Here is a 26,353-nt window from a genome sequence, read left to right as displayed (position 1 = left end):
GCCCCAGTCAAACCTTCCCACTCAAGAGTTTTTAGCATCCTAATTGAATTGTGCTTCAGTTTCCCCCTCCTGTCTGCCTCCCCCTGGGAATGGGTGCCCTTTAGAGTGGGGGACAGGACCCTCTTCTGTCACCTTAGGGTCAGCTCCGTGCTTTGCACCTTTTGTGGCTGGTTTTGGGTGGAAGGGGCTGGTGGGGGTGGCGCTGGGAGCTCTGGGGCGTACTCTGCACCACAGCTCATGTCCTCCTGCTCTCTCTCTCTGCAGTAATGTGCAAGGAGACAGCCAGACGGGCATCTGCATCACCATCGAGCCTGGCTTACTCCTCAAGGGCGATATCTTGGTAAGGAGCCTTGGCTCAGCCCTCCGCGCAGGGAGCAGCTGGGGGACGGGTGGTCCTCGTGCCTTGGGACCCCCCAGCTCTCCCTTGCCCTGCCCTGGGGGCTCATCCTGATGGGCGGTTCCCACTCCCCTCCGCAGCTGAAGTGTTACCACAAGAAGTTTCGCAGCCCGACCCGCGACGTGATTTTCCGCGTGCAGTTCCACACGTGCGCTGTGCACGACCTCGACGTTGTCTTTGGCAAGGAGGACCTGGATGAGGCCTTCAGAGGTAACTGCCCCAGCACCTCCCCACCCAAACACCCTCCCTGCCCCTCTGATACTGCTCCCATCAGTGGGATGTCTGGGAACCCACCCCAGATCCAACCCTAGTGAAGTGGGGCACCCCTGATCCACCCATGGTTGGTTGGGAGCTGAGACGTGCTGCCCTGTGCTGGGATATCCCCTACCAGCTCCCATCCTTGTGCTGGCCGGGGCAGGTGCCCTGCACTCCAGGCGTGTTTGAGGTGGCCTCTGGGTGCTGTTGGAAGGATGGATGGAGATGATCCCTTTGCTCTGCTCTCTCCCTGACAGATGACCGCTTCCCCGAGTATGGGAAGGTGGAGTTCGTGTTCTCCTACGGCCCTGAGAAGATCCAAGGTACGGCTGGCTCACCACTGCGGGGGTTCGGAGCTGGGTGCTGGCGCCTTTCCTGCTTCTCAGCTCTATCCCCTGCTGCTTCCCTCGCGACCTCTCCCTGCCCCATTTGCAGTCGCTTTGTCACCAGGGTGGGATGAAGGGTCCAGACAGTGATGCTTATATAGGAGCACCCATGGGTGCCCTGTCGCTCTCACTCTCTTCTCCAAGAGGTGGCTTTCTGCAGCATTTGCTGGCCTAGGAGGGAGGGAGAGGGTGCTTACGAACGGAAGACCCCCTGCCCAAAAAGCCCAGACCTAGGCATGCTCGCTGTCAGTGCATCTGCCTGTCCCTAGGCAATCCCAAAAGCCCCAGGCAGCCTTGTACACCTTGTTTGTGCATCTTGGTCTATCTCCCATGCTCACCCATGCCTCTCGGTGCCCCCATGTCTATGTGACTCTCCTGCCTTGTCCTATGGCTCCTGCCCTTTTTCCCTTGCCTGCACCTTCTCTCCATCTCCTCCCTCCATCCCACCCATGCTGGGCATCCCACCCATCGTCACCCCGACTGACTGTCCCACCTCTTCCCAGGCATGGAGCACCTGGAGAATGGCCCCAGCGTCTCTGTGGACTACAACACGTCCGACCCACTCATCCGCTGGGATTCCTACGAGAACTTCAACATCCAGCGGGAGGACAGCACGGAAGGCACCTGGGCTGAGCCACCCCTGCCTGGCAAGCACCTGGAGAAAGGTAAGGGCTCACAGGGCGGTCTGTGGCCAAAGTGCCCCTGTGGGAATTCCCATCCCCCTGGGGAGGAGGACACCATTGGGCAGCAAAGCTGTGGGCAGGCAGCCGCTTCTGGAGGAGTGTGGGCCATGGGATCGGAAAGGAAGATCTTGTTGACTTTCCCTCCTGCTGCTGTGCCAGGGAGCTCAGGCTCTTTTTTTTGGCACTTTTGCTTTCAAAGCCCTGTTGGCATGGAGCAGGGTCCAGCCCTAGTTCATGCCCCAGAGCTTTGGGAGACCCAAACCCCAGGTCTTTCGGGAGCAGGATGTAATGGGCGGACCATTAGGTCTCCAAGCTCCTTGTTCGTGGTGCAAGTGTGGCCGGATGTAGCTGTGCCTCAGTTTCCCCTGGGGGTTTGGAACACCTCACTGTCTCTGGTGGGTCTTCACCATGGCTTGGAGCTGGGAAAAGCCCCTTGAACACCCGCTTGGATGCGGTGGGTCGGCTGCCCTTGCCCGCTTGGCAGGAACAGGCAGGACGTGTATGTCGAAGGGTGGTGGGCCCCAATCCCAGTGGCAAAGCCACCTGTGGCCGAGCAGATGCCTGAGCTTTCCTGGCCTGATCTGGACAGGCGTCCCCGGAGCGGGGACAGCTGCGGTTCCTGATGTCCCTGAAGGTCACTGGCTGCTCCGAGTGGGAGCTGTGGGCGTCCGGGCTCTCTGGGGAGGGTGGGGACTCTGGGTGCCTGGGGTAGGCCAGGGGTCTGTGCTCGCGGTGGGGACATGCGGCCAGACCCGGGGTGGCTGTGCGGAGCTGGCACAGGCACCTGCCTTGGCACGGGGCAGTAAACAGGCAACTCGTGACACGCGGGCTCAGCTATGTGGCGGGCAGCTGGGGTCTGTGGGTCCGGCCCTGGGGGGAGGGAATGCTTGTCCCCACCGTGAGCTCAGACCACGGCTCTGACCCTGCCCCGAGCTGGCAGGACTGGCTGGCAGCCCCCTCCTGCCTGCAGAGACCTGAGTGCCTCAGTGCACGTGTGTTTTCCCTCTGGCTCCCTCTGCAGAGCCACAGTGTTCCCACCCCCTCGCAGGACTGCAGAGGTACGCCAGGGCTCCTTTCCGATCCCTCCTGGGGGTCTCAGCATGCGTCGGGGCTGTGGAGGTCCCTCCGTGCTCTGTCTGGACTGTCCTCCCTGCAGGGAGGGTGGCGATGGGAAACGAGGGCACCGTGGATTTGCAAACACTGCCCAGGTTTGGGGATGAGCTGGGATGAAGCCGTAGGCAGAAGACTGCCATCCGACCTGTGCCAGCGCGGGCAGCTTCGAGACAGCCCGTCTATGGTGGGATCTCCCCGGCCAGCCCATGGGGCACCTTGAGCAGTGGCGGGGAGAGCCAGCATGGGCTCGGGGGTATCCTGTCTTCTTCCCTCTCTGGTGGCACTTTTCCTCTTTCCCAGCCCGTCCCGGGCTGGGATGGGGACCCCGGTGCCCGGCTGTGCGAGGGGGGTCCCTGTTTATGGTTGTTCTCGCCTTATTTGGTCAGGGAATTGCACGCCACATTTTTGGCACCACCAGGCGCGAGCAAGCGGCGTCCGGGGGCGGAGGAGGGTGAGGCTGGCACGGGACCCGCGCCGGGGTGGGATCAGCCGCCGCTCCTCGTCCCTGCCACTGCCCGTCCCCGCTGCTTGGCGAAGGCTCCCCGCAGACTGGTGCCGCAGCCCAGGCCGACGGGATCGGGATCGCCTGCCAAACGGTGGGTCCCCCCCGCGCCGCGTCTCTGCTGGCCGCAGCTGCTCTTGGTTAAGGTAGATGCCCTTTCTCCAGCGGCTTTGGCTCAGTGTGGGGCACCCCTATGGGCTAGGGGGGTGTCTGTCAGGGTGGGGGTGACTGTGAGACCCCAAAGCTGGAGGGGGCAGGTTGATAGCTGGGGATAGTGCCTGTCCTGGTGTCACCCTCGCCTCTGCTGTGCACATCCGCGGGGGCTTGGGGAAGGGGAAACTGAGTCGCAGCAGGGTCTAGAGCTGACCAACCTCGCCCAGGGCAGGGAGCATGAGAGGGGGATCTGAACCCCCACACCTTGCTCTCTGGCGGAGGGGACCTGGCTGGGACCTGCAGCTGGGGGCTGCTCTGCAAACCGCCCCCACGGCACAGGCTGTCCCCATGGGTGAGCTCACCCTCCTGCCTTACCCAGACAGCTTCCCTGCTGGCCGACGGGCTCAGGCTGCCCTGTGGTCCTTAGGGAGAGTGGGGTGCGCTGGGAAACCCCTGTGGACCCATCCCACTGCCTGTCACCCATCCCTGCGCAGCATGGGGGAGGTGAGTGGTGTCCCCATGCGGCTCATGGCTTCTCCTGCCATCGTTCCTCCTCCTTGAAAGGGCTTTGGGGTCGGTACCGGCTGTGTTTTGGGTTCCCACTGCGGTCCCCGTAGCCATCAGTTGGCTGAAGGGCGGGGATGGGGTGCTTCTTCCTTTGGTTGTTTTGGGGGTTCAGATGTCCCCTATCCTGGGTGGATGAAGGATGCTTTGCCAGCACCGTGGTGCCTCTCCTTGGGGGCCAGGCTGGCTCCAGGGAAGCAGGAGAAAACCTGAAGCTGGATTCGGCACTGCTGAGTTTGCAGCTGGTTGGAGGACTGCTGCAGAGAAATTTTTGGGGTATCGCAGAGGCAGGTGGGCAAAGCTGGATGGGAAACATCTATGGCCTGCTTTGGTTTTGCTGAGAAAATCAACGCTGATGGAGAACAGGGTGCTAGGGCTGGCACAGGGACGGTGGAGGGATTGTCTCCAGGGTCTGCGTGTGTGACCATGGTCGGGGGGGCACAGGGCTCTGCCATCCTGCATGTGCCCCCCTGACCCAGCAGCTCCCTGTACCGGCCCTCCCTTGGACCCACCCCGGCTGCTCCTGCCGCAGCCAGCCTCCGGTCCCCCTCCCTGCCTCCCACCTCTGTACCATCCCCGTCCCCACCTCAGGCCGGCCCTGCCCGCCCCCACTTTTTGCCGGGGCTGGAAGGGGGATGGCCGGGGCCTGGCCAAATCCAACATCTGCGGGAGACTTGCTAAATCCCCACCTGAGTCATGGTTCTGGCGCGGGGCTCCCCTGCAGCTCAGTCCCGCACGCAGGGCAGGGCTGGCCGAGGTGGGGAGTGGGATGAGCATCCCACCCTTCCAGGGATGGGAAGTTACGGCAGAACCTGAAGCCCCTGCGTGGCAAAAGTCGGAATGTCCGAGTCCTCCCAGATAGAGCTGGATGATGGTCCTGCACCTTTCCATGGGGCAGATGGGGTGGCTGTCAGCTGTTTGTCCCGCGGTATTCAGGGTCCCCCAAGAGGGTGGGCATCTCATGGGGGACATCTCCCCTAGTGGGGCTGAATCCTGCCCCACGTATCCAGGGCTGAGGCTGCCCAGCTGGGGCACGCAAAGGAGGGTGAGCCAGGCTGTGCGGAGGCGGAGAGCCAAATGGGCCAGGCCGGAGCTGTTAAAGCCATCGCTGGAGCTGCCGGCAGGCTCCTGCTCTCCCCCCACGGCTGGATCCGTCCCCTGGCCTGGCTCGGCAGGGAGGGGAGCCGCTGGCTCTCCTCTCGCCTCTGCCAGCTGACTAAAGCCCAAGGAATCCGCTTCCCCCTCCCCATCCCGCCCCTCTCCGCTGCTCTCCGCTCCGGCCACTGCAAGGTAAGGGCTCGGCGGGATGAGCGTTTTGGGGGGCAGCGGGGACCCGTCTGGGCTGGGTGGGGATCCATGGGGAATGTCTCCCCCTTGCTCCTGGTTATTCCCCGTGGGAGAAATGTTGGAGCATCCACAGGCTTGGCTAGACATTGCGACTGGAGTGTGGCTGCTCCCAGGGCGGGGTCTGTCCTCTGACCTGGTATTTGGGGTTGTCGTATGAGGGGGGTGATGGGGTTTCGTCCCTCTGGGACTGGGAACCAGGCTGGGCTGGGATGCAGGGAGAGAGGGCTGGGCTGGTGGAAGCTCAGCCCCTTCTCTTTCCCCTTTAAACCATCCTTGAAGTCAAAACCTGCTGGACTGTGTGTTTGTGGAGCCGGGGCCGGGGCTGTCCCCAGGCAGCCAGGCTGGAGCGGGAAGCCTTCAAACTGCCCCCCCCCGCCCTCCGTGGGCTGCCCGCACCTGCACAACTGGGGCAAAAAATACAAAGGCAGAGAAGGAAGCAAACCTCGGAGGTTTTGTGAGGATGCTGACTAGGCGTGTGCCGCTATCTGGAAGCAAACAGGGCTGTGAGTCAGGGGGCCGGCTGGAAACACTGCTCTCATCCCCTGCCGTCACCCGCGGGGGTGTGGGAAATGCACGATTTAGGGGATTAGAGTGGAGGGAGCCTTGCTGAATATGTTGGATCAGTCGAGGAGTGGAGGCTTGAGCATGGGTTCAAGCAGGGGCCTGGACACGCAGTGGGCTCACCTTCACCTGGACCAGTGAATTGTCATCCCCATCCCAGCACGGATTTTGCCTGGGATGGGGAAGCATGGTCGTGGAAGGCTTCAGGACGGACAGGATCCGTGCTGTGCCTCCTGCCACGGGACAGTGTGGCACGTGCCATCCCAAAACCAGTGCTGGTGTGTCTGTGCTGTGCTGCAGCGCTGGCGGAGCAGAGAAAGGGTGTTGTGAAAACGGGTCGGGTTTGGCAGAGAGTGTGGTCGGCGGGTTTGCACTCCTCTTCGGCTGCATGTTTATTCGAGATGGAGAAACTCAAGTCTCCAGCAAGACATTGGGGTTTGCAGTCCCGGCTGGGTTACAGCATCACGTGTGGCCTGAAAGGACATCCCCACCCCAAATGTGTCACCGCTTTTTTTTGGGGACAGGTGTGACGCGCGTGCACACAAGAGCCGGGCAGGGCTGGGAGTCTCAAACTGGGGGGGTGATGCTCAGCACCGAGTGCCGGGCGAGGGGATGTCAGGCTGTCCGGCTGTCTGTCCGTCGTGCCTAGGAAACAGTTAACGCGGCGAAGCCCTGCCTGTGGAGGAAGTAGTTAATATTCATAGCTAGGAGCTGCCTGTCCTGCTGTCCTCCCTCCCTGGCTCCCACCCTCCCTGCACCTCGCTGGGGTTAACCCGGGCTGGGGCTCAGCCTTGGGCGGCCCCCAGCTGCCTTCCCCGTCGCCTCTCCCCTTCCCCTCCCGCTCGTCCCTGTGTGGTCCGGGGCGGAGGGGAGCACAACCGCACCTCCTCGCCTCCAACCCATCTCCTGCCTCCGCCGCCTTCCTCTCCTCCATCCTCTCCTCCGGCACCCCGTGTCCTGGGGGTACCCCGTATCCAACCCAGCCCCTCCGGCACCCCGCTGCTGTCAGGGTGCCCCTCTCGCTGGCCCCCCGGGACACGGCGATGGGGAGGGAATAGCTCCTTCCGCGAGAGGGAAAGCAAAGCCAAAGGGACAAACGCCAACCAAAGCCAGCCTCGGGCTGTCGGCTCCTGTCCTGGACAGACACACGGAGCCGGCTGCGGACGGTGCTCGAGCTGCCACTGTGCCAGGTCCCCCTGGAAGGCTCTGGTGCTGGAAGGAGCGAAGGAAAGGGATTTTGCCACCCGCTCCTTCTCTTCGCCTGGGATCTTTTCTTCCCCGTCCCCTTTGGTAAGTCCTGACTTTGCTTTTCTTTGAGCTGGACGGGATGGGGGAAAGAGCTGGGAGTGGGTGGGAAATTCATAGCCATGGTGACCCACGGCTCAGGGGCTGGGGTTACTTCTTGCCGTCATATCTAGGATGAAACCAGAGCTGGGGGGGGGGGCTGAGCTCTTCCCCATGGGACGCAGCCTGTATCCTTCGTCCTACGAAGGGTCCTGGGACCCCAGGATCTTCCTTGCCAGCTGATGCTCCAGAGATGCCCCGGAGCCAGGGCTCTGGATGGTGGGGAGTGGAGGCAGCAAGTGGGCTGCTGCTGGGGGCAGGACCCGGGGAGACATGGTGGTGCCCCAGCCTTATCCTCTACACTGGCTAGGATCTGTGCCGGTGCACGATGCTGTATGGTGCACCCCACTGAGCATCAGGCGGGTGGCTGGGATTTGGGGATGTGACCTGACCCCCCCATCCTGTTGTCACACGTACCCTGGACCAATTTTTGTCCTGGTCTGAGCTGCAGGGTGCTGGGGAGGGAGAAGGCAGAGTGTTGCCCTGCTGGGGCAGCGAGCCTGGCAGCAGGGGTAGGACCAGGCTGGGCTCAGCGTTTCCCCCAGCTGCCTCGGTACAGCCGGAGCGGATAGATCCGGAGCACATCTGTGTCCTGGGCTGAGCCCTGCGCAAACCCAACCCACACTGGGATGGCACAGCCTGCCAGGCTGGAGCTACTCTGACCTTCAGGGATGAAATCTGACCTTGCTGGGAGCTGCAAACACTTTGCAAATGGGGACCTGGGAGCCTGCAAATGGGGATGGCTGTTTCAGCTAAGGCAGCCTGTCCCGCCTTCCTTTGCTCTTTTTTTTCCGGGATTTTATTCAACTTTTCAGGTGACAAGCAATGGACAACCATATGAGTGATACCATGGTCCGGGAGGGGTCCTGGGAGTGGCAGGGAATAGCAGGATTTGGCCCTTGGCATCTGAGCCCAGGGAACATGTTGGGACAAGGAGAGGGTGGGCAGTCAGGTGTGGGGCAGAGCAGCTGTGGGACGAGGACCTAGCTGATGGTGGACGTGTCATGGCCCCTTCCTTGCTTGCTGCCCTGGTATTGCTCTTGGGGTGGGGGCCACCAAACCCCACCATGTCCCTGCCTGGGCGGAGGGTCCTGGGAAGGTGGGATGGGGCACTCAGGGCTCTCTGGCTCTGCCATGAGCTGTGTTGTGCCCAATCCCGACCCTGCTTTCGAGATGTTTCTCCCTACTGTAGGGCAGTGCTCAGCCCACAGTCTAATTAAAGCCTTTCCCAGCTATTTTCTCCCTTGGCACCACGTGCTTTCATTTATATTTATTTATTCTCTTTTCCTTTCTATTCCCCTGCCCTATTTATCCCAGCCCCCACACTGGCTCTTGCCCTGTTTCCCGGGACCGGCCAGCACCCATCGCTGCCATCAGACAGGAGGGCTGGGCGACAGCCCGGCTCCAGGCGATGTCTCAGCCTCTCCAGCATTGACGCTGCCCCTGGACACGCTGCTTTTTCCTTTCTTCCTCCGCTGGAAGGGATTCCCTCCCTCTCTCCCCCTTTTCCCCCATATGGGAGGTGTTGCGGAGTCAAATGGTGCCGGTTCCTGGCTACACCATCTGGAAGAAGGAGCTCTGAGTCTCCGGGAGAAATCGTGGACCCCATCCTCATCCTTTCTTGCACCAAGTGCCTGGAGAGGACCTTGCTGCGCGGTCCTGGGGTATCTTCAAGCCGGGGGGGCACTCTGGTTCTCGGCTACCTCCTTGGGATGCTGCTGGCAGGGATTCAGGAGTGGAAAATCAGCAGCGAGGAGGGGGCCCTGACTTGGTAGGACACATGCTGGGTGTTATTGCCCCCCCTCTGCTTTATGGCAAGGGTGATCAGTGGCACGGGAGCTGCCAGGGCACGGACAGTGTGGCATGGGACTGGTTAAGGCATCCCCGGCTTAGGGCTGGCTTTCGGAAGTGTTTTGCTCACAGATAGGACAGCTCTGATTTCACACTATCGCGTTAGGGCTGTCTTACGTCCCTGAGTCAGCCGCCTGGCCCCCCGCCAGAGAAGAGTCATTTTTTCCTCCAAAAGAAAGTGTTTAACACTGCTCGCAGGCCCTTCCAGGAAACCTCGGTGGGGAGCTGGAAAAACAGGAGTCTGCAGCCTGGCCAGTGCCGTGCATGCTCCGGCAGGGTGGACAGGGGGGGACATGGCTTGGGGGCTGTCCCCATTGCCATCTCGGTGGCTGGGGTCCCGCTGTGCCCCCAAAATCTGGCTGCCCTGTTTGGAAAGGTTTAAAGGGTGCAGCTGGTTGTGGTGTTGGGGGTGTTGGGAGCTGGCGGGGGGCTGGTAGCTGGGATGCAAGGTTACTGGTGGTGATGCTGCTGTACCCCAGCTGCCCCCCCCAACCTTGCAGGGCTGTGGAGCGGAGCCGGCTGCTGGCACTGGCCTTGAATCGTGGAGTTGGGGTGCTCAGTGCCTCCCCAGGAAGGCGATGCTGCGTGTTCGATGTTGGGCAGAGGCGCTGCCCGTGCGGGAGCTTCGAGGCAGCGTCTGGCTGCGAGGGAAGGTCCGGGGCAGATCCACCCGGGCTGAGAGAGGGAAGGGGAAGGAGAGCAAGGGTGGGAGCCTGACTGTAGCCAGGGAAGAAAATGTCAAGGATGGGCGGCTGGCTGGATCCGTGCATCATCTGGGAGGAGAGCGGGCAGGGAGGGGGAAGGTGGGTCCGTGGTTCATCTGTCCTTCACCCGTGGGCTGAGTACATCCATCCAGCTGGAGACATGCAGAGCTACGAGGTCAGATCCTGACCGCCTCCACCCGTCCTCCTATGGCCTGTGGTGCATCTCCCCTACCCTCCCTGTTCGCCTTCCCGGTGCCATGTGGCCCTTTGGGTCTGGCTGAGCCCTACGGAGCAGTGGGGTGGCAGTGAAGCGACGGCCAGTTGCGTGGGCAGCCTTGTCCCTCACCAGCCATGAAGGGGAATTGCCAGGAACGATGCCTGGAGCCGGGGAGGGATTTTGGTGCACCCCAGCAGAGCAAGTGATGCTTGCAGGGCAGGGCAGGATGGCTTGTAGAGTGGGGGGCTGTGGGGGCATGGGCATGGGGGTGGTCTGGCTCCGGTGTCTCTGCATGGTGGCGCCTGTGGGATTGCGGAGGGTGCCGAGGAGACAGTAATGCTGGTCGTTAAGCATTCCGGCGGCACGGAAGAGATCGAAACCACCGGCTAATGGGACCCATTAGCTCCGTGCAGAGCGCCAGCAATTGATCTGGGGTCTCGTGTTCGTTTCTCCCCTTGCAGAGGTTGGGCACACGCAAGGGCCCCTGGACGGGAGCCTCTACGCTAAAGTGAAGAAGAAAGACTCCCTCCACGGCAGCACCGGTGCCGTCAACGCCGCCCGCCTCCCGCTCTCGGCAGCGCCCAACCACGTCGAGCACACGCTCTCAGTGAGCAGCGACTCGGGCAACTCCACCGCCTCCACCAAGACCGACCGGACCGATGAGCCGGGGGTGCCTGGGGCACCCAGCAGCCAGGCGGTGCTGAGCCCTGAGGAGAAGCGGGAGCTGGATCGTCTCCTGGTGGGCTTCGGCTTGGAGAGCGCGCCGCCGCCCATGCACAACCACACGCCCGGCCCCGTGCCGGCGCGCCTGCCTGCCATGCCGGGCCGCCATGTGGTGCCGGCTCAGGTGCACGTCAACGGGAATGCCGCGGCGCTGGTGGCCGAGCGGGAGACAGATATCTTGGACGACGAACTGCCCAACCAGGATGGGCACAGTGTGGGCAGCCTGGGCACGCTCTCCTCCTTGGATGGCACCACCACTGCCAGCGAGGCCGGCTACCAGGAGGCACCCCGGGTGGGAAGCCTCTCCTCCCTGCCCAATGGCCCCTCCAGCTGTAATGGGGCTGAGAAGCTGCTGAAGGATGGTCTGTACGATGGCGAGTCACTCTCCAACGGCGGGTACCCCTACAACAACCAGAACACCCTGATGGGCCACCACCTACGCGACCCGCTGCCTCCCTTGCGGCCCTCGGCATCTGCTCAGGACCACCTGGCTGGCTACCCACAGCGCCCACCTGGCTCCCATGCCCCGGGCTGGCTCCAGCCCCAGCCGCTGCCTGGCTCCCAGCCCTATCTGTATGGCTACGAACCCCCTGGTGCCTACCGCTCCCGGTCCTTCCCGGCGGTGGACACAGCCAAGTATGACACGACCCCGGTGCTGCCCCAGGCCCCTACTCGCAGCACCAGCAGCCGTGAAGCCGTGCAGAGGGGCTTGAATTCCTGGCAACAGCAAGGAGGGAGCCGGCCGCCTTCCCGGCTGCAGGATGGTGGTGCGGAGAGCCACAGCCCCAGCGTCTCCAGCTGCAGCCCCCAGCCCAGCCCGCTGCAGCCGGTGCCCCCGCACAGCCACAGCATGCCAGAATTCCCACGGGCGCCCTCCCGCCGGGAGATCGAGCAGTCCATCGAAGCGCTTGATGTCCTCATGCTGGACCTCGCGCCCGCTGTCCACAAGTCGCAGAGCGTGCCCACCACCTCCCGCCAGGACAAGCCGGCGGGACCCCTGCACTCCTCCCTCTCAGCTCAGCCCATCGCTGGTCTCTACGCCCGGCCGGCTCCGCAAGTGGCCCAGCCGAGGTCCTTTGGCACTTCCGTGAGCCCCGTGACGTCCGAGCCTGGGGGCAAAGCCTATTCTCCCGGGGAGCCGGACTATGGGGTGCATGAGTACCGGGAAACCTATTCGCCTTACAGCTACCAGCTGGCACCGGTGCCGGAGCCGAGGAGCTACAGCCATGCCCCGGCCGGAGCACCAATGAGCATCCTCCCGCTCAGCACCTCCTACAGCCCCGTGGGGTCTCAGCAGATCCTTGTGTCCTCCCCGCCTTCCCCCACCGTCCCACCACAAACCCAGATGCCCCCTAAAGGACCGGAGAGCTACGAAGACCTGTCGAGGTCGGCAGAAGAGCCCTTGAATCTGGAGGGCCTGGTGGCCCACAGGGTGGCAGGTAGGACCCTTTGATTCCTTGGGGGGACGGGGAAGACTGCATGTCCCAAGAAGCCGGAGCCTGCGGGGGTGGCATGCATGGTGGAGCCGGGGATGGGAGATGCGGAGATTCCTCGTCTGTGCTGGATCTGGGCTTGGGACTGAGCCACCCGCTGTGGGGCACGCCAGGCAGAGGTGCAGCCTGTGCTCCTCTCCTTCACCGCAATCTCCTCCGAGATCTTGCAGCCCGTCGTCTGCAGCAGCATCTCCCAGAGGTGGGGAGAAAGGGTGGCCAAGGGGCTTGGGCCCCGCCCCCATCCTGACCCCTTTGGGGTGTGGGGCTGGTCTGTCCCCTGTGGCAGGACCACTCGCTGCGTCCTGGGGGGATTTCTCCCTTTCAGGAAGAATATGTCTGAGTTTGGGAAGATGTTTTCAGCTCTGGCTGAGGGTGTCCTGCCTGGATCCCGCCTTGGACGTGATGCTCTCTCTGCCTGGAGCGTGCTCTGCTGTAAGGTCCCAGCAGAGCTCATGCCTTGTGTTTAACGTAGCTGGGCTCCTCCTTGATTTCAGCCCCCGCTTTCCCCCGCAGCGTGCTGGGCTTGGTGCTCAGACCTCCTCCCCAGGCAGCCAGGGGGCTGCTGGAGCCGGGTAGGCCAGGGTGTGGGCTGGCAGCAGCCTTTCTGCCCAGGTGGCCCAGCCATCTTGGCCCTGGGTGGATTGAAGCTTGACCTGGCCTTGGGGCGATGGTGAGGGGCTGGGAAGGCATTTCCCAGCCCTGCCAGAGGGGTTTGGTGCAAGGCTTGGCCGGGTACAGCGCCGAGCATTGATGCCATGGCTGGATGAAGGCGTTTGCTCCGTACCGCAGAGGGGAAACTGCGTCCTTCAACTCCCAGCTTGGGGGCTTTGGGGATGCAGAGGGTCCCAGCCCCCCGGGAAGGAGGTGCCGTGTCCCTGTGGCCATGTCCCTCCCTCCCCTGTTGCTTCCGCTGCTGTTGTTGAATTGCGGAGCGAGACTTGGGAAGGGTTCGGGGCTGCGGCCAGGCTGGGGGCCAGCTCGTGATGCTGGGGCTTGGCAGCTCCGTCCCTTCCAGCTCTGCGCTCAGTCCAGAAACTCGCCCGGCATTAGAGGGAGAGGGGAAAAGGCTTGGCTGGAAAAATCCAACAGCACCAGCCTCCCAGGCGCGGGGGCTGAGTCACTGGGGCACCGGGGCGGGGGGCAGGAGGGGTGCCAGCGGCACGGAGGGGGACAGGGCTGGGTGGCAGAGGTGTTTGGGGCAGTTTGCATCCATCCGAACCCGACCTCAGTGATCCGGGCCAGATCTACAGAGGGACCCAGGGCTTGTGCAGAAGGTTTAAGCAAACCCAAGGACCTGCGGATGCCCAAACTGTGCTGTATGTCTGGTCTGATAAAAAGCAGATCTTCCCCAAAACTATGGAGGGAAAAAAAATGGGGTGGAAAAGAGGAGAGCCCTTGGGAGAGGAGGAACAGTATTTGCTGGGTGGGAAATGGACATTTGATTGTGTCTACCAAAAAATCCATCCCCTCTAACCCTGGGATCAGGTCTTCAACGCTGGGCTGGGGGTCGTTCCCATTCCCCTGCAGCTGCTGGTCTTCCCGGGGAGGAGGGCTGTCCCAGGGACGGTCCCCAGCCTGTGGCCACCTGTCCCTGCTGGAGCCTGGCCGTCTGTGCCGAGGCGGGGACAGTGCGGGCGGGCAGCTTGACCTCCGGCAGGAACGAGGTGTCCCAAAGCCAGCGCTGGGAGGGGATGGCTGATGGGGACGGTGGGGCATGGATGGGTTTGTTTACATTCCCCGCTGCTATAAATTGCCTGCGTGTTCCAGCGCAGCAACGAAGAGCATCTCACACCTCCTCTGTGCCTGGCGGGGGAGTGCTCCCGTTCCCGCTTCCTGCTGGTGATGGTGGGAAAGAGATGGGATGGGTCAGCGCTTGCATACCCAGCTCCTCCTTGCAGAGAGGAGCCAGTCCTGCCATACTTCAAGTTCCCCTCATCTCCCAGCGAGGCATCTGGGGTCATCCCTTCTTGTCCCACCCCTGGGTATCCCATGATGGAGAGGACCTGCATGGTGCTACCCCAAGGGAACGGTGATGGGGCTTTTGTGGTGTTGCACAAGGCCGTGTGTGGCTGGGAGCCACCATTGATTTCCCATATGGGTTTCAGTGGTGCCTGGAGCCAGGCAGTTTAGGTGATGGGGAAAGCAGCTCCAAGCAGGGTCTGAGCTCACTCAGACCCCAAGCAACCCTGGGCTCATCTGTTGCAGCCCAACTAATATTTTCTCTTGTTTTCTCTCTCTGTCTCCCTATTGTATCTCGTGACATTTGTCCTGTGTCTGCCCCTTCCTCTCCCCATGGGGAACTGTGTCTGTCCCCTGTGACCTCCCACCCTCCTTGCACCCCCTGTCCTGGTACGCTGGCAGAGTACAACGCCAAGCTCAGGGAACTCAACAAGAGCACCAAAGTCCCCCGTCTTCCTCTGAACCAGCAACGGCCCTTCTCCGGTTTGTTCATTCCACCTCCCTCCTTCTTTGTCCTCCAACCTTCCCATCCTTCTCCTTCCCTCCTCTCCGTTCTTCCCTCTCATCCTTCCTTCCTTTTCCCTTTTTCTCTCTCCTCCATTCTCCCCCCCTAATCCCTCCTTCCTCCCCTATCCTTGCATGCTGAGTGCTCCGTGTGTTGCATGGATGTGGTATGGAGGGAGGCTCGATACCCTTTCTCAGCAAGTCGATGCTCAGGGCCCCCCTCGACCTCCTCTGGTGATGGGGGAGCACATGGCCCTGGGTACAGACTGCTCTGCCTGTGCTCGGTTTTGCATCTCATCCAAGCTTGACGCTGCTCCCTGGTGGGATTTCATCGCTGGGACAGATCTGGGCCCTTGCTCCAGCCCCTCTGAGCTTTGTCCTGGCCATGGCTCACCCCTCCAGGAGGCAAGGCCTGAAGTGCAGCTCCACAGACCCCATGTTCAGCCGGTTCCTGGCCCAGCAGGGTCTCACCTGCCTCAGTTTGGGGGTTTCCCCCATGGGTCTGTCTGCAGTTGGGGGTAGGTGAGGGAGGGCCCATGGCTGCGCTCGTTTTGGGGTGAAACGTGGATTTCCATATCAATGAAGTGCCCTGGAAGGAGAGGAGCAGCAGATGTATCTGTGCCTGGTGGGATGGGGCGAGCTGGGCTCTGGCAGAGAGCGGTACAGGATGACATCTACTGCTGTTCTTCGTGCAGGGAGGGACCAAGTTTGCATCTGTTTTCCCTGGGCATCGTGTGCCCTGTCTGGCTTTAATTGCTGGGTTCCGTATACTGAAGGCCATGGGATGCTGCTTTGCCCTCTCCTCTCCACTGTGGGGGCATCCCCCAGCTCTTGCCTGGCAGTAGCTCCAGCATCTCATGCCCAAAAAGCAGCTGCCTCCTGATTTGGCCCAGAAACCTGGCTCCCAAGCCACAAAACCACCTGGATTTAAATCCCCCTTGTTTCCTCCTCCCCTGGCTGTTGTGCTCCTGCCCTTCCCCAGCCCTAGAGCTGTGTTTAGTTCAAGGGCAGGACTTCGCTGGGAGAAGGTTGCTACCAGGTTAGGGAGTTAAATGGGCAGCAGAAGGGGTGTCAGTGCCAGAGGTGATGGAGGGGCAGGGGTGGGCAGTGGGGTGCAGGCTGCTGTTCCCCCCTTTCAACTGCGAGAGGGAACCCCAACTCCTGCAGCCGGGCAGGGTGTCCTTGGGGAGTGGCTGCCGAGGCCATGGCTAAGGGAGGCTGCACCTCTGCCGAGGGGCACAGCGAGCGGGCGAAAGGAGAGTTTGTTTTTCAAGCGTAGTTTCCAGCCCATAAATCACCTGGGGGGTCGAGGGAGCCGTGCTCAGAGCCTGGGTTTCCTCCAGGTTTTGCTCCGGGCGGCCCGTGAAGTTTCCCACTCTCGGCTCCCGAACAATGAGTCCCTTTTTTCCCTTCTCCTCCCTCCCCTCCCCGCAGACCCGGCTGCTTTCCATGTCTGAGGAGTGGAGCAGCCAAAGCCTGGTGAGCTCCTGGGTGTCCCGATGGGCCAGATCCAGCACCCTGCCTCCAGGTGACATGCAGCCCCGGGATGGAGCAGGGGGTCCATCCCAGCTGTGTGATGTGCAGATGTGTGATGTGCACTGACAGCCAGGCTCCGGCGAGCTGCTGTTTGTGCTTCCCAAATAGAAGACGCAAAGCGAGGCAGGCGTGCACGACTCGAGGAGCCCAGTCCTTGCCTCTCCGCAGCACTTGGTTGCTGCAGCTCGCTTTGGGATGGGCCAAGGGATGCTCCTGGTGGTGCTCCTGCAGCGTGCAGGACACCCCCCAGTGCACACAGTGGAAGGGCGAAAATAAAATATAAGGGTTTGCTTTAGTTTTCCTCCCCCATTTTGTTTCTCTCTCTGCTCACAACTCAGGGCTTTGTTCCCTTAAAGCAGGGAAAAAGATACAGGGTGACCCTATAAGAAGCTATCCGTGGCCACCGCGCCTGCAGGGCGGCTTCCCAGAGACCTTCTCTGTCCCCCTGTCCCCACCATGGGCCTTTTTAATGGCCGTCCCCCGCGCCGGCGAGCACCTGCAGAAGGGATCGGGGAGTTGTGTTTCAAAGCTGCTCTTAGTGGAATTTTCCAGGCCGCCTCCGCGGCTGGAGCCGGCCCCGTTGGCTCACGTCCCCCGCCTCGCAGCCCGGCCGCCTCTCCCCCCCCCCGAGCTGCGATTTTATTGTTGTTGCCATTCACTGGACTGATTATTTAGAAATGCACCCAGGCCACCTCCCTCCCTCCCGCACTCCCAGCCCTTTCCCTGCTCCTAGCCCTTTCTCCGGGGTCGGGAAAGCTCTGGTGTGGGTGCCGGAGTGGTGAAGAGGGGAGGTCAGCGGGCGTGAGGCGTGGGTCCCGCACGGAGCCCCGGGGAGCGAGGGGAAGCAGCTGATGGCTGGTTTTCCTCCGCCAGCCCGTGGGAAAGGAGTTGGTGTTTGAAAAGTGCATTTCCTGGAGCGTGATGCTGGCCTCTTGGGTTTTTTTTCTCTCTTTTCCTTTTTCTCTTTTTTCCCCTGCCCCGCAATGTGCTGGGCCAAGAGGAGCGTGAGCACTTCCCGGCTCTGCGGGAAATGTGGAGGGGACGGTTCTGTCCCCTCTGCTAGCCTGACTGAGACCGGGGGTCACCCTGCTGCTGTGTGGGTCCCGGGGAGGAGTGGGAGTCCCTGGGGCTCTGAGCTGCACCCGTGATGCTCTGTGCAGTTCCCCTGCACCGAACCCAGCACCATCATCCCTGAGCCCTAATTAACCTCTTCGTCAGGCGAGATGGAGCAGAGGTTGTGTTTGGGCCCTGCTGGGTGCTGGGAGAGGTCGCACCCCTCATCCCAGCCATCCAAGTCCCCCTGCCCTGCGCTGGCTTTGTCCCCATTCCTAGGCTTTCTCCCAGCTCACTGAGATCACCAGTGGGACCTACCCAGACGCCGACAGCCCAAGACACCCGTTCTCTCGCGGTGACTTGCTCGCTCCCTTCTTCTTCCCAGGGTCTTGGAGCCCCTTGGTGCTGCCCCAGGCTGTGGGCACTCGTGGTGTCCACTGCTGGTGTCTTGTGGTGCTGGGATACGGGAGGGGGATCTGGCTGGAGACAGTGCAGAGGTGCCAATCTTCCCTGTTAGGAAAGCGTCATGCTGGGGGTAGGAGATCAGCAGTAGTTTTGGGGGTTCCCTGCACCACTCCTCTGGCTGGGGTCCTTCCTCCTGCCCTGGTGCTCCTTCTGCCTTTAGACTCATAAAAAGAGGCCTTTACCTCTGCTGTGGTTGGAGCCGTATCCAGCTGTGGGAACAGGGATACAGCCGAATGCTGCTGCCCCGGTGCTGGGGGATTCGTCCCTTTCCCACCATGATGCTGTTGAGAGGTCCCAGCCCTTCCCAGCTCTGTAGAGCGGAGGCTGGCTGGGGGGCTTACAGGATCCTTATGCCCCTCAACACCCACTGCCAGGGGATGCTGTGCCTAAGTGCAGGACTCAAGGTGCTTGGGAGGGCTAATGCAGCGACCCAGCCACTAGCTGCAGCCCTGCCTTGCTTTGTCGCTTGGCCCAGGGCCAGTGCTGTAGGGTTTATCTGCTCCAGCTCACAACTGCCTGTGCTGGTCGGGGGGTTAGATGCAGGTGAGTGCTGAAGCTGCCATCTCTGCCAGGCAGAGCCCCCTCTGCAGCACATGGCCCCGGCGAGACCTCTCAGATCAGCCCCAGAGCATCTCCTGCTGGTCCCCATCTCAGCCAGCACCTCCTCACCCATCTCCCCACCCTGTGCTTGCCCCACAGGGGTACAGTCCCGAGAGAAGCCCCCAGAGGAGATCGCCGTCCCTGCCCGCAAGCGGACCCCCAGCGACAGCCACTATGAGAAGAGCTCACCGGAGCCCAGCTCACCCCGTAGCCCCACTGTCCTCTCGCCCGAGGTGGTCAGCACCATCGCGGCCAACCCTGGAGGGAGGCCCAAAGAGGTGTGCTGGGGCTTGGTGGAGTGCCGGGGGAGGGCTGGTGGGGTGCAACAACCTCCGGGGAGAGAGAAGGTTCGGAAGGCTCCCTTAACCCTCAAATTCAACTCTCCAGGATGCTGTGGATGCTAAAAGTCCCATCCTGGAGGGTTGAGGGTTAATGTTGCCTTTTGTGGTGATGGTGTCCTGGAGGTTTGCACTGTAGGGACTAACCCTTTCTCCTGCTCTCCCCCAGCCTCACCTCCACAGCTACAAGGAAGCCTTTGAAGAGATGGAGGGTGCCTCCCCCAGCAGCCCACCCTCCAGCGGCGGTGAGATTTCTCCCCCCACCCCAGCTTTCCCCGTCTCGCCACAAACCCCTTACTCCAACTCCTGTAAGTGCTGCGGCTCCGGGAGGCGGAGGGGCTCGGTGGGTGGCTCTCGGCAAGCCAGAAATTCGCCAAGGGTCAGACAGCTCCGGGCTCCAGACACCCACCGCCACGTTAATCACTTCTCCTCTCCTTTCTCCTCTCTCCTCTGCATCCAACCACTCCATGCTGCCATCAGCATCCTGCTGCCATCAGCATCTCGGCTCTCAGCACCTTCCTGTCGGCTTTTGCCTACCTTTCACTTGCTGTGGTGTTTCTCTGATGGGATCCCGAGGCGGGATAAGGAGAGAGGCAGGGTCTAAAAGACAGCATCCTTGCAGCCCGTCCTGGTCCTGCACCTCTCCATCTTTCCTACTGGCATGGCAAGAAAGGCAGTGAGGCTGCAGTAGCAGGCGTGCAGGGGGGAGGCAGGAGGGACTGAAGACTGGGAGGGGGGCTCAGGGCAGACCCTTGCACTCTGCACCACTTCTCGCTTGCTGTTTCCAGGGCAGGAGGTGGAAAAGGCTGGGAGCTGCCAGCCCTTTGCATGCAGCCTGTCTCTGCTCCTCTAGCACAGCATGCCTCCCTTCTGACTAACCCCGACCGCGCAGTCGCGGTGGTTTTGTGTGGACTGGGTTTGTGTGATCAGCTTGAGCGATGAACCCCAATGAACAGCCTCACGTTGTCACAGCATGACTCGGGCTGGACCAGTGCAACAGAGCAGCCGGTCAACTGGGAAACCCATCAAAAAGACGGCAGCCCCCCCTTTACCCCCTCAAAACACTTTTGTAGGCTGGATGCTGAGGGGTGCTCTAGGGCTGGGGATGCTCGTGCTGGGTGCAGCCCCCTCTGATGCCACGTCCTGGTCGTAATGGGGCCACCTGCCCCCGCTGTAGCTCAACCCATAGGGCTCGAGGCTGTTTCCTCCTGCGCTGTTGCTGTTCCTTCCCTGCAACCCGCTGGCCTTTGAGCCTGTCTCATGGGATGCAGTGACTGGAGTGTGGGAGCGTCCCTGGGGCGTTTGGCAGCTTGGAAATGGCCCCGTTGTTCAGGGGACCAGAGAGCTTGTCCCCAGGGCAGCAGCTCCTTGGCAGTGGGACAGTGGCTTGTTTTGGGGGATGAGTCACTCGCAGAGGTGACAGGAACAGCCTGGCTGGGGACGTGGCCGAGAGGCAGTGTTTCCTAGCCAGCACCAACTGGGGAGGCCTGGGAAGCGTGAAGCTGCAGCTTGCAGGCTTTGCCAAAGTGCCCCCCGGGGGGACATAGGAGCGATTCCCCTCCATGGGGAGACGACGGTCCCAGGGGAATTCCCGGCCCCGGGAGGACCCCGCCATTCGTCAGCCAACGGAAGCACAAGCTGACATCGTGGCTTGTGGCCGACCAGATTTGGGGAAATCAGACATCCGCTGGGGAAGGTGCCGCGATCTCGGTTTCCCAGGGACTCGGCTGCTCGGCTGCTCCAGCCCCAGGCTGCTGGGGGGACCTGGCCTCGGGGCGAGGGTCTGGCTTTCCTCTGGAGCTCCCACCACCCACCGCCTCCCGGCCTCGCCGTGGAACCTGCGCCCGTGCTGCCAGCTGGGGACATTCAAACGCTGATGGAGCGATGTGCCCCTCTGGTCCCTCTGGCTGGACATGAGACCTGGAGGTCTCCCCACAGGAGATGCAGCATCAGGGAGATGGGTCAAACCTGGGGGGGCAGGAGGGAAGAGGAGGCGCAGTCGCCTCGGGGTGGTCCAACCTGCTCCATGAAACCCTGCCACCCCACACAGCTGGTCCATCCATATCATAGCCGTACATACATACGCAGCTCCTCCTGGTATGTATGTATGGGCCCAGGGGTACAGACCTCACGTGTCCATTGCCACCCCTTGGGGAACATGCTCTGTGTGAACATCCTCACCTGCCCGTTGAGCTGATCTGGGGGTGGGGGTGTTTTGGTAGTCCTGCTGTCCTTTTTGTGGGAGGGTTGAGCTGCTCCGGGACAGCCCGGTCCCAGCTCAGCCAGACGTGGGGATCGGCAGAGGGGAATTAAGGTTTGGAATCTCTGGATTGGGGGGCAGCTGCTTGCACAGGGGCAATAAAAGGCTTCATGTCTATGGTGGGACCATTCCCTTGTGAGGACGCTGCTGTGAGATGGGGTCTGGGCCTGCCCTGGTGGGAATTGCCCCCTTTCTCCATCCTGCCAGCCCCACAGTGGGGCAGACTGCTTGTTCCCGGGCACCTCCCATGCCGTGCGCATCCCCAAATGGAGAGGGGGATCGGTGCCCTTCCCTGGGGGTGCTGCTGCACACAAGGGCGTCTCCTCTTCCTGGCAGTGCCCAGTTGCAGCCGGTGGGTGGGATGTGTCATGGGGACTCTGAACCCCTGGGCACTGACAGCTCCAGCCTTTCTGAAGCTTCACCTCCCACCCCTCCACTAACGCTCTTGTTTCCCCCATGCCAACAGTGCGTTCTCCCCCCGGCCTGGCCAAGACCCCGCTCTCAGCATTGGGGCTGAAACCCCACAACCCAGCTGAGATCCTGCTGCATCCAGTGGGAGGTGAGTGCAGGCATGGGGGCTGTGGGTGGTTTTGGGGGGTGGCATATGCGAGGATACCCCTGGAAGGGTCCCCTGGCTGAAGAAGGCACTTCTGCCTATCTTTTGGGGCCAGGTGGTCCTGGGGTCCTTGTCACCTCCCATCGGGACTCTGGGACTGTGTGAGGGTGGGGGATGTTGGTGCTGCCCTGGGCCCTGCAGGGTCTTCAGTGGTGGAGGCTGGAAAACCCCGGGGTCCTGCCTCCTGCCCAGCCCCACATTCTTTCCTCCCCCACCCCGCTCCATCCCTTCTCCTTCCCCGCACAGCTGGAGAGGGTTCGCTCTCCGAGAGCCGAGCCTGTCAGCCTGAACAGTATCCAGAGCTCTCTCCATCCTGGAGAGCGGTCTCCGGGTGCAAAGGCCGTGCTGTTCCAGGGACGTGTCCCAGAGCTGCCTGCCAGTCCAGACCTCGCTGTTCCCCAGCACCCGGGGCCCCTTCCTGGGCCATTTCAGGGCTGAGTGTCACCTCCCCAAAACCCGGCTAAGCCCGGGGGAAACAGTTTGGCTGAGCCCACCCAGCAGGACTCTTCTTGCTCTGCCCCCAAGAGTGAGCTGATGCTTTTTTGGTGCTTGCTGGGCTTCTCGGAGCAGCCCTTCGTGGTGGTGGCTCCCTGCTGGGCTGTTCCCTCTTCCCTACCAGCTTCCTGGGTTTTGGACATCATCTCTGGGATGCCCAGGTGGACCCTGGGGGTGTCTGAGGCTGGGGTCCTGGTTTGGAGTGCAGTGTCGGGCAGGTGTGGGGCTCTCCTTTGCGCTCTGTGTGCCTCTGTCTAAGCAAGGCAATGCTGCTTAACTCGGATTTCTCTTTCTTTCTGTCTTGCACGTCTCTTCTTCCTCCTCTTCCTGCTCCCATCACTCCCCTGCCCCTCCATCTCTCAGAGCTAGAAGGGGAGGCAGGCGGTGACTCTGAAGAAGGTAAGAAAGGCTTTTCTTTCTCTGTCTCTCTCTTCCCCGCTCATCCCCACTGTCAGGACTGTTGCTCAGAGAAGGCTCCGGCTGCCTGCGCCAGCAGCCTTCCCTCCCACTGGCCCCCAGGGATGTAGGAGTCTTGCCCCTCCCGCTCACTTTCGAGGAGGGGAACATCGTGCCTTATGTCATGGTTGCATTCCCCGATGGAGCTGGAGGTCTGTCACATCGGGTGGCGATCGTCCATGGGGGCTGAGAGCTCTTTGTCAGTGCGTGGCATCCTTGTCGGCGGCACGTGGGGGATGCTGGCACGTCACGGCCAACTTCAGGCGAGCCTGGTGGGGGGCTGGGAGCAGCAGCCCTGGTTTTGGGCTCCTGCCCTCCCCTTCTGGCTTTTCCGCTGCTGTTCAGAGTGAAAATAAACCAAAGTGCAGCACAAAAGGTCACCAGGCGCAGAGGCCACCAGCGTGTGCTGGCTCAGCTGGCTGGGCAGCAGCACAGCGCCGGCAGCCGGTGTGCATCCTCTGCCGGCCGGGAGGCTTCCCAAAGTCCCCCCACCTCTCCCATCCTGGGGCTGCACCTCTTCTGGGAGGCCAAGTACTGGGGCGGCAACTGGGGGGGTGGCTCTGCCGATGGTGGGGGCTCTGGGGTGGCATGTCTTCCAGGGGGATGGAGGCTTCGGGAGCAGCTCTGATTCCCTGGAGTGCTGCCTGCTATCTAACGGTTGTTGGGTGGTTTTGCTTTCTTCTTTAATGAAACTTTGGGCCTTTGGGGCCTGGATGGGGAACTATGTGTTCAAGATGGGTTTTGGGGAGAGGATGTCTCTTCTCAGCGAGTTTGCAATGCTTCCCCCGGCCCTGGGAGCCATCAGCATTTCTCCCTGGGAGTTCCTCAAAATGCACGTAGCCCAAATCTGAATGTTGTGTAATAGTGGAGAAAGTGTTTGCTTGAAGAAAATGTTCTGCTTCCAGAGCTGATTTTTCAGCGATGGCTTCTTGGGTACATTAAAGGAAGAAAAGCTGGGATAAGATCAGGCTTTTCCTTGCTAAGTCTCCCGCAGCTTTACCATTTCTGTCCAGCTTTAAGTCTCCAAAGACCCAAACATTCCCTCTCCTTCCCACCAGATGCCAAGGAGCTCAAGCTCTGCTGCTTCTCTGTTCCTGTGGTAGTTCAGCAGCTTGCATGATGGTTGGCCCAGAGCAAGGATGTCCAGTGACGCCATGCTGTCTGGGCTGAGTGGCAACCACTGGCCTCTTGCCCTGCTTTTGTCCTTCTTCATCCTCTCAGATAACGTGATCATAGAATCATAGAATAGTTTGGGTTGGAAGGGATCCTTAAAGGTCATCTAGTCCAACCTCCCCTGCAAAGAGCAGGGACATCTTCAACTAGATCAGGTTGCTCAGAGCCCCGTCCAACCTGACCGTGAATGTTTCCAGGAATGGGACATCTACCACCTCTCTGGGAAACCTGTGCCAGTGTTTCACCACCCTCAGCATAAAAAATTTCTTCCTTATATCTAGTCTAAATCTTCCATCTTTTAGTTTAAAGCCATCACCCCTTGTCTTGTCGCAACAGGCCCTGCTAAAAAGTTTGTCCCCATCTTTCCTGTAGGCCCCCTTTAAGTACTGAAAGGCTGCAATAAGGTCTCCCTGGAACCTTCTCTTCTCCAGGCTGAATAACCCCAACCCTCTCAGCCTGTCCTCATAGCAGAGGTGCTCCAGCCCTCTCATCATTTTTCTGGCCCTCCTCTGGACCCACTCCAACAGGTCCATGTCTTTTCTGTACTGAGGGCTCCAGAGCTGGACATAGTACTGCAGGTGGGGTCTCAGGAGAGTGGAGTGATGGGTTTGACGGGATTGAATCTGCAATCCTGAGAAGGGACTGGTTTTTTGGCTTAAGAAAGCTTTGGCTTAGCACCCTCTGCACCCAGCTGCGCACCCCACAAGGGTCCCTGCCCCACTGGGCTCTGCTCAGCTGCACCTGGGGCAGGAAGATGCTCTGGCAGCGCAGGAGCTCAGGGCCTGGCTGCCACCTCCGAGGAAGCTTTAAAACAGCCTGGTGCAGTCGCAGCACTGGGTGTTCCTGGCCAGAGCGCAGCCCTGCCTGGATTCAGGATTCAGGATTCCCGATTACTGCCCCCCCGCCTCCACAATGACTCAAGGCCTTTCTATTCTCCCACTGTCTTCCCATCTCCGGAGCCTCTTCCAAGAAAACACTAGGAGGCAAGAAACTTCCCAGGTTTTTTTTCTTTCTTTTTTTCCCCGTATTGAACCAAACGACTCAAACTCGTGCCCGCAGTCACACACCTCGCTGTGGTACATGTATGCTGTCCCCAGTCCCCGAGCCCCTGGCTTGCTTCAGCCCCCACCTTTGCAGGGGGGGCTGGCATTTTCGCAGACGTTTGGTCTTAACCTCTTGCAGGCTGACTCATATGTACTGTCTGGCTAATTTTAGTCTGGGGTGGGGAGCTGGGGGAGAAAAGTGAGTAGCTGTGAAATTAATTTAATTACCTAAGCGGCAGTGAGTTTCTTGCAGCTGCCCTGGGCGTCCCCCTGGGCAGCGCCTCGTCCCTGTCGCTCAGAGCCACGTGTCCTGCCTCGGATGCTGGTACCCAGCCCGTGTTGAAGTCCTCGGTCTGGTTTTGATTCAGATCTTTCCTGAGGTGATTGAGTAGGGCTGGGCAGGGAGATCAGCCCAAGGGATGGACAAATCCTCCCCTGTCTACAGGTGGGTGGAGCATGGAGACACTGGGGAGGAAGGAGGGGGACCCATGACAGTCTTTTTCCTTGCAACCCCTTGGTCCGGCACTGAACATGGAGCTGTGCATCGGCATCGCTGGCTGTGAGCAGGCTGGATTGCCAGCAGGCTTAGCTCTAGCCTGGCTGTTATGACTAATAATAATAATAATGTTTGTCATGCTAATTGCTACTGTGGAGCTGCCTCGGGCATGGCCAGCCTGGAGCCAGGGATCTGCAAGGACGCCCGGCCCACAGTGTTTGACGCCAGCCGGGTCTCGCTTAGGGTGTTGTGCCCCAGCACGGAGGTGGTCGGTGGCACGTGCCAGCCGAGGTGTGACATAGCTGCGGGGAGGTGGGGGATGGGGTCCTTCATCCAGTGTGGCTTTTGGGGGGATACTGGGGGGGTATTGTAGGGATGGGGACCAACCTGGATGGAGCAGGAGGCAGGAGGGAGGGCTGGGTCTGGCGGCTGCCTCGGCTGGTGATGGCCAGCACAGCCCTCTGCTCCTGGCACGGGACAGCTCGGCGACTCCAAAGGAAAATTGCTTTTCTTGGTCTTGCTCATGGGCTCTGGCTTCAAGCCGGGCTGGGAGTGAGAGTGTTGGATCCTGCAGTGGAAATAGCTGGAGCTGCTCTCTGGTCTGCTGCTGGAGGTGGCTGGCAGAGGTGGGCCGTGCGGGGCAGGGACCTCTGGGCATCGTCGTCAGTCCCGCGTGAGTCAGCGCAGGCTGGGCAGAGTCACCGGCTCTATTTTTAGGGGCAGGGGATGAGCAGGGAGCACGACGTGAGCTGTGTGGCATCCCGGGTGGGGAGGGACGCTGACTCAGAGCAGGGCGGAGGGGCTGTGGAGCGGGAAGGGACCGTGGTCCCACATGCTCCGGTTCCTTCGAGAAAAGGGGTGGGCATGACCCCCCTTCCTGTGCCCTGGCTGGGGTCTTCAGCATCCCTTGGAGTAACCTAAAGGTCCAGATGAGCCAGATGTGGTTTTGCACAATCCCTTGCATGGGGGAAGAGAGACAGGGAAAACGTGCAGCTGGAGGAGCTCAGATCAAGCACCTTCACTGGCTGAAACAGGGATACCAGGAAGGGCATGGACCCCTTCCCAT

General features: G+C 61.2%; 1 protein-coding gene across 17 annotated transcripts in view; it reads left to right on the top strand.

Moving 5' to 3' along the window:
• The window catches only part of TNS1 (tensin 1), a 67,839-nt gene that overhangs the window by 29,420 nt on the left and 12,066 nt on the right, over positions 1 to 26,353 (top strand). For 7 of the 17 annotated variants that reach the window (XM_054208899.1, XM_054208897.1, XM_054208896.1 and 4 more), the window contains 10 exons: positions 265 to 340; positions 478 to 607; positions 910 to 975; positions 1,542 to 1,703; positions 10,539 to 12,239; positions 14,655 to 14,735; positions 18,510 to 18,688; positions 18,918 to 19,056; positions 21,475 to 21,567; positions 22,483 to 22,518. In XM_054208899.1, coding sequence (XP_054064874.1) covers positions 265 to 340; positions 478 to 607; positions 910 to 975; positions 1,542 to 1,703; positions 10,539 to 12,239; positions 14,655 to 14,735; positions 18,510 to 18,688; positions 18,918 to 19,056; positions 21,475 to 21,567; positions 22,483 to 22,518 — 2,663 coding nt within the window. Of the gene's footprint in view, positions 1 to 264; positions 341 to 477; positions 608 to 909; positions 976 to 1,541; positions 1,704 to 1,723; positions 3,431 to 10,538; positions 12,240 to 14,654; positions 14,736 to 18,509; positions 18,689 to 18,917; positions 19,057 to 21,474; positions 21,568 to 22,482; positions 22,519 to 26,353 lie in introns of those variants that run through there. The other 10 variants (XM_054208905.1, XM_054208910.1, XM_054208902.1 and 7 more) reach the window with 9 other exon arrangements.

The sequence above is a fragment of the Rissa tridactyla genome, chromosome 7, assembly GCF_028500815.1.
Source record: "Rissa tridactyla isolate bRisTri1 chromosome 7, bRisTri1.patW.cur.20221130, whole genome shotgun sequence".
NCBI classification, from domain to species: Eukaryota; Metazoa; Chordata; class Aves; order Charadriiformes; family Laridae; genus Rissa; species Rissa tridactyla.
Note: the sequence above shows the minus strand (reverse complement) of the source record. Positions and strands in the feature narration are given on the sequence as shown.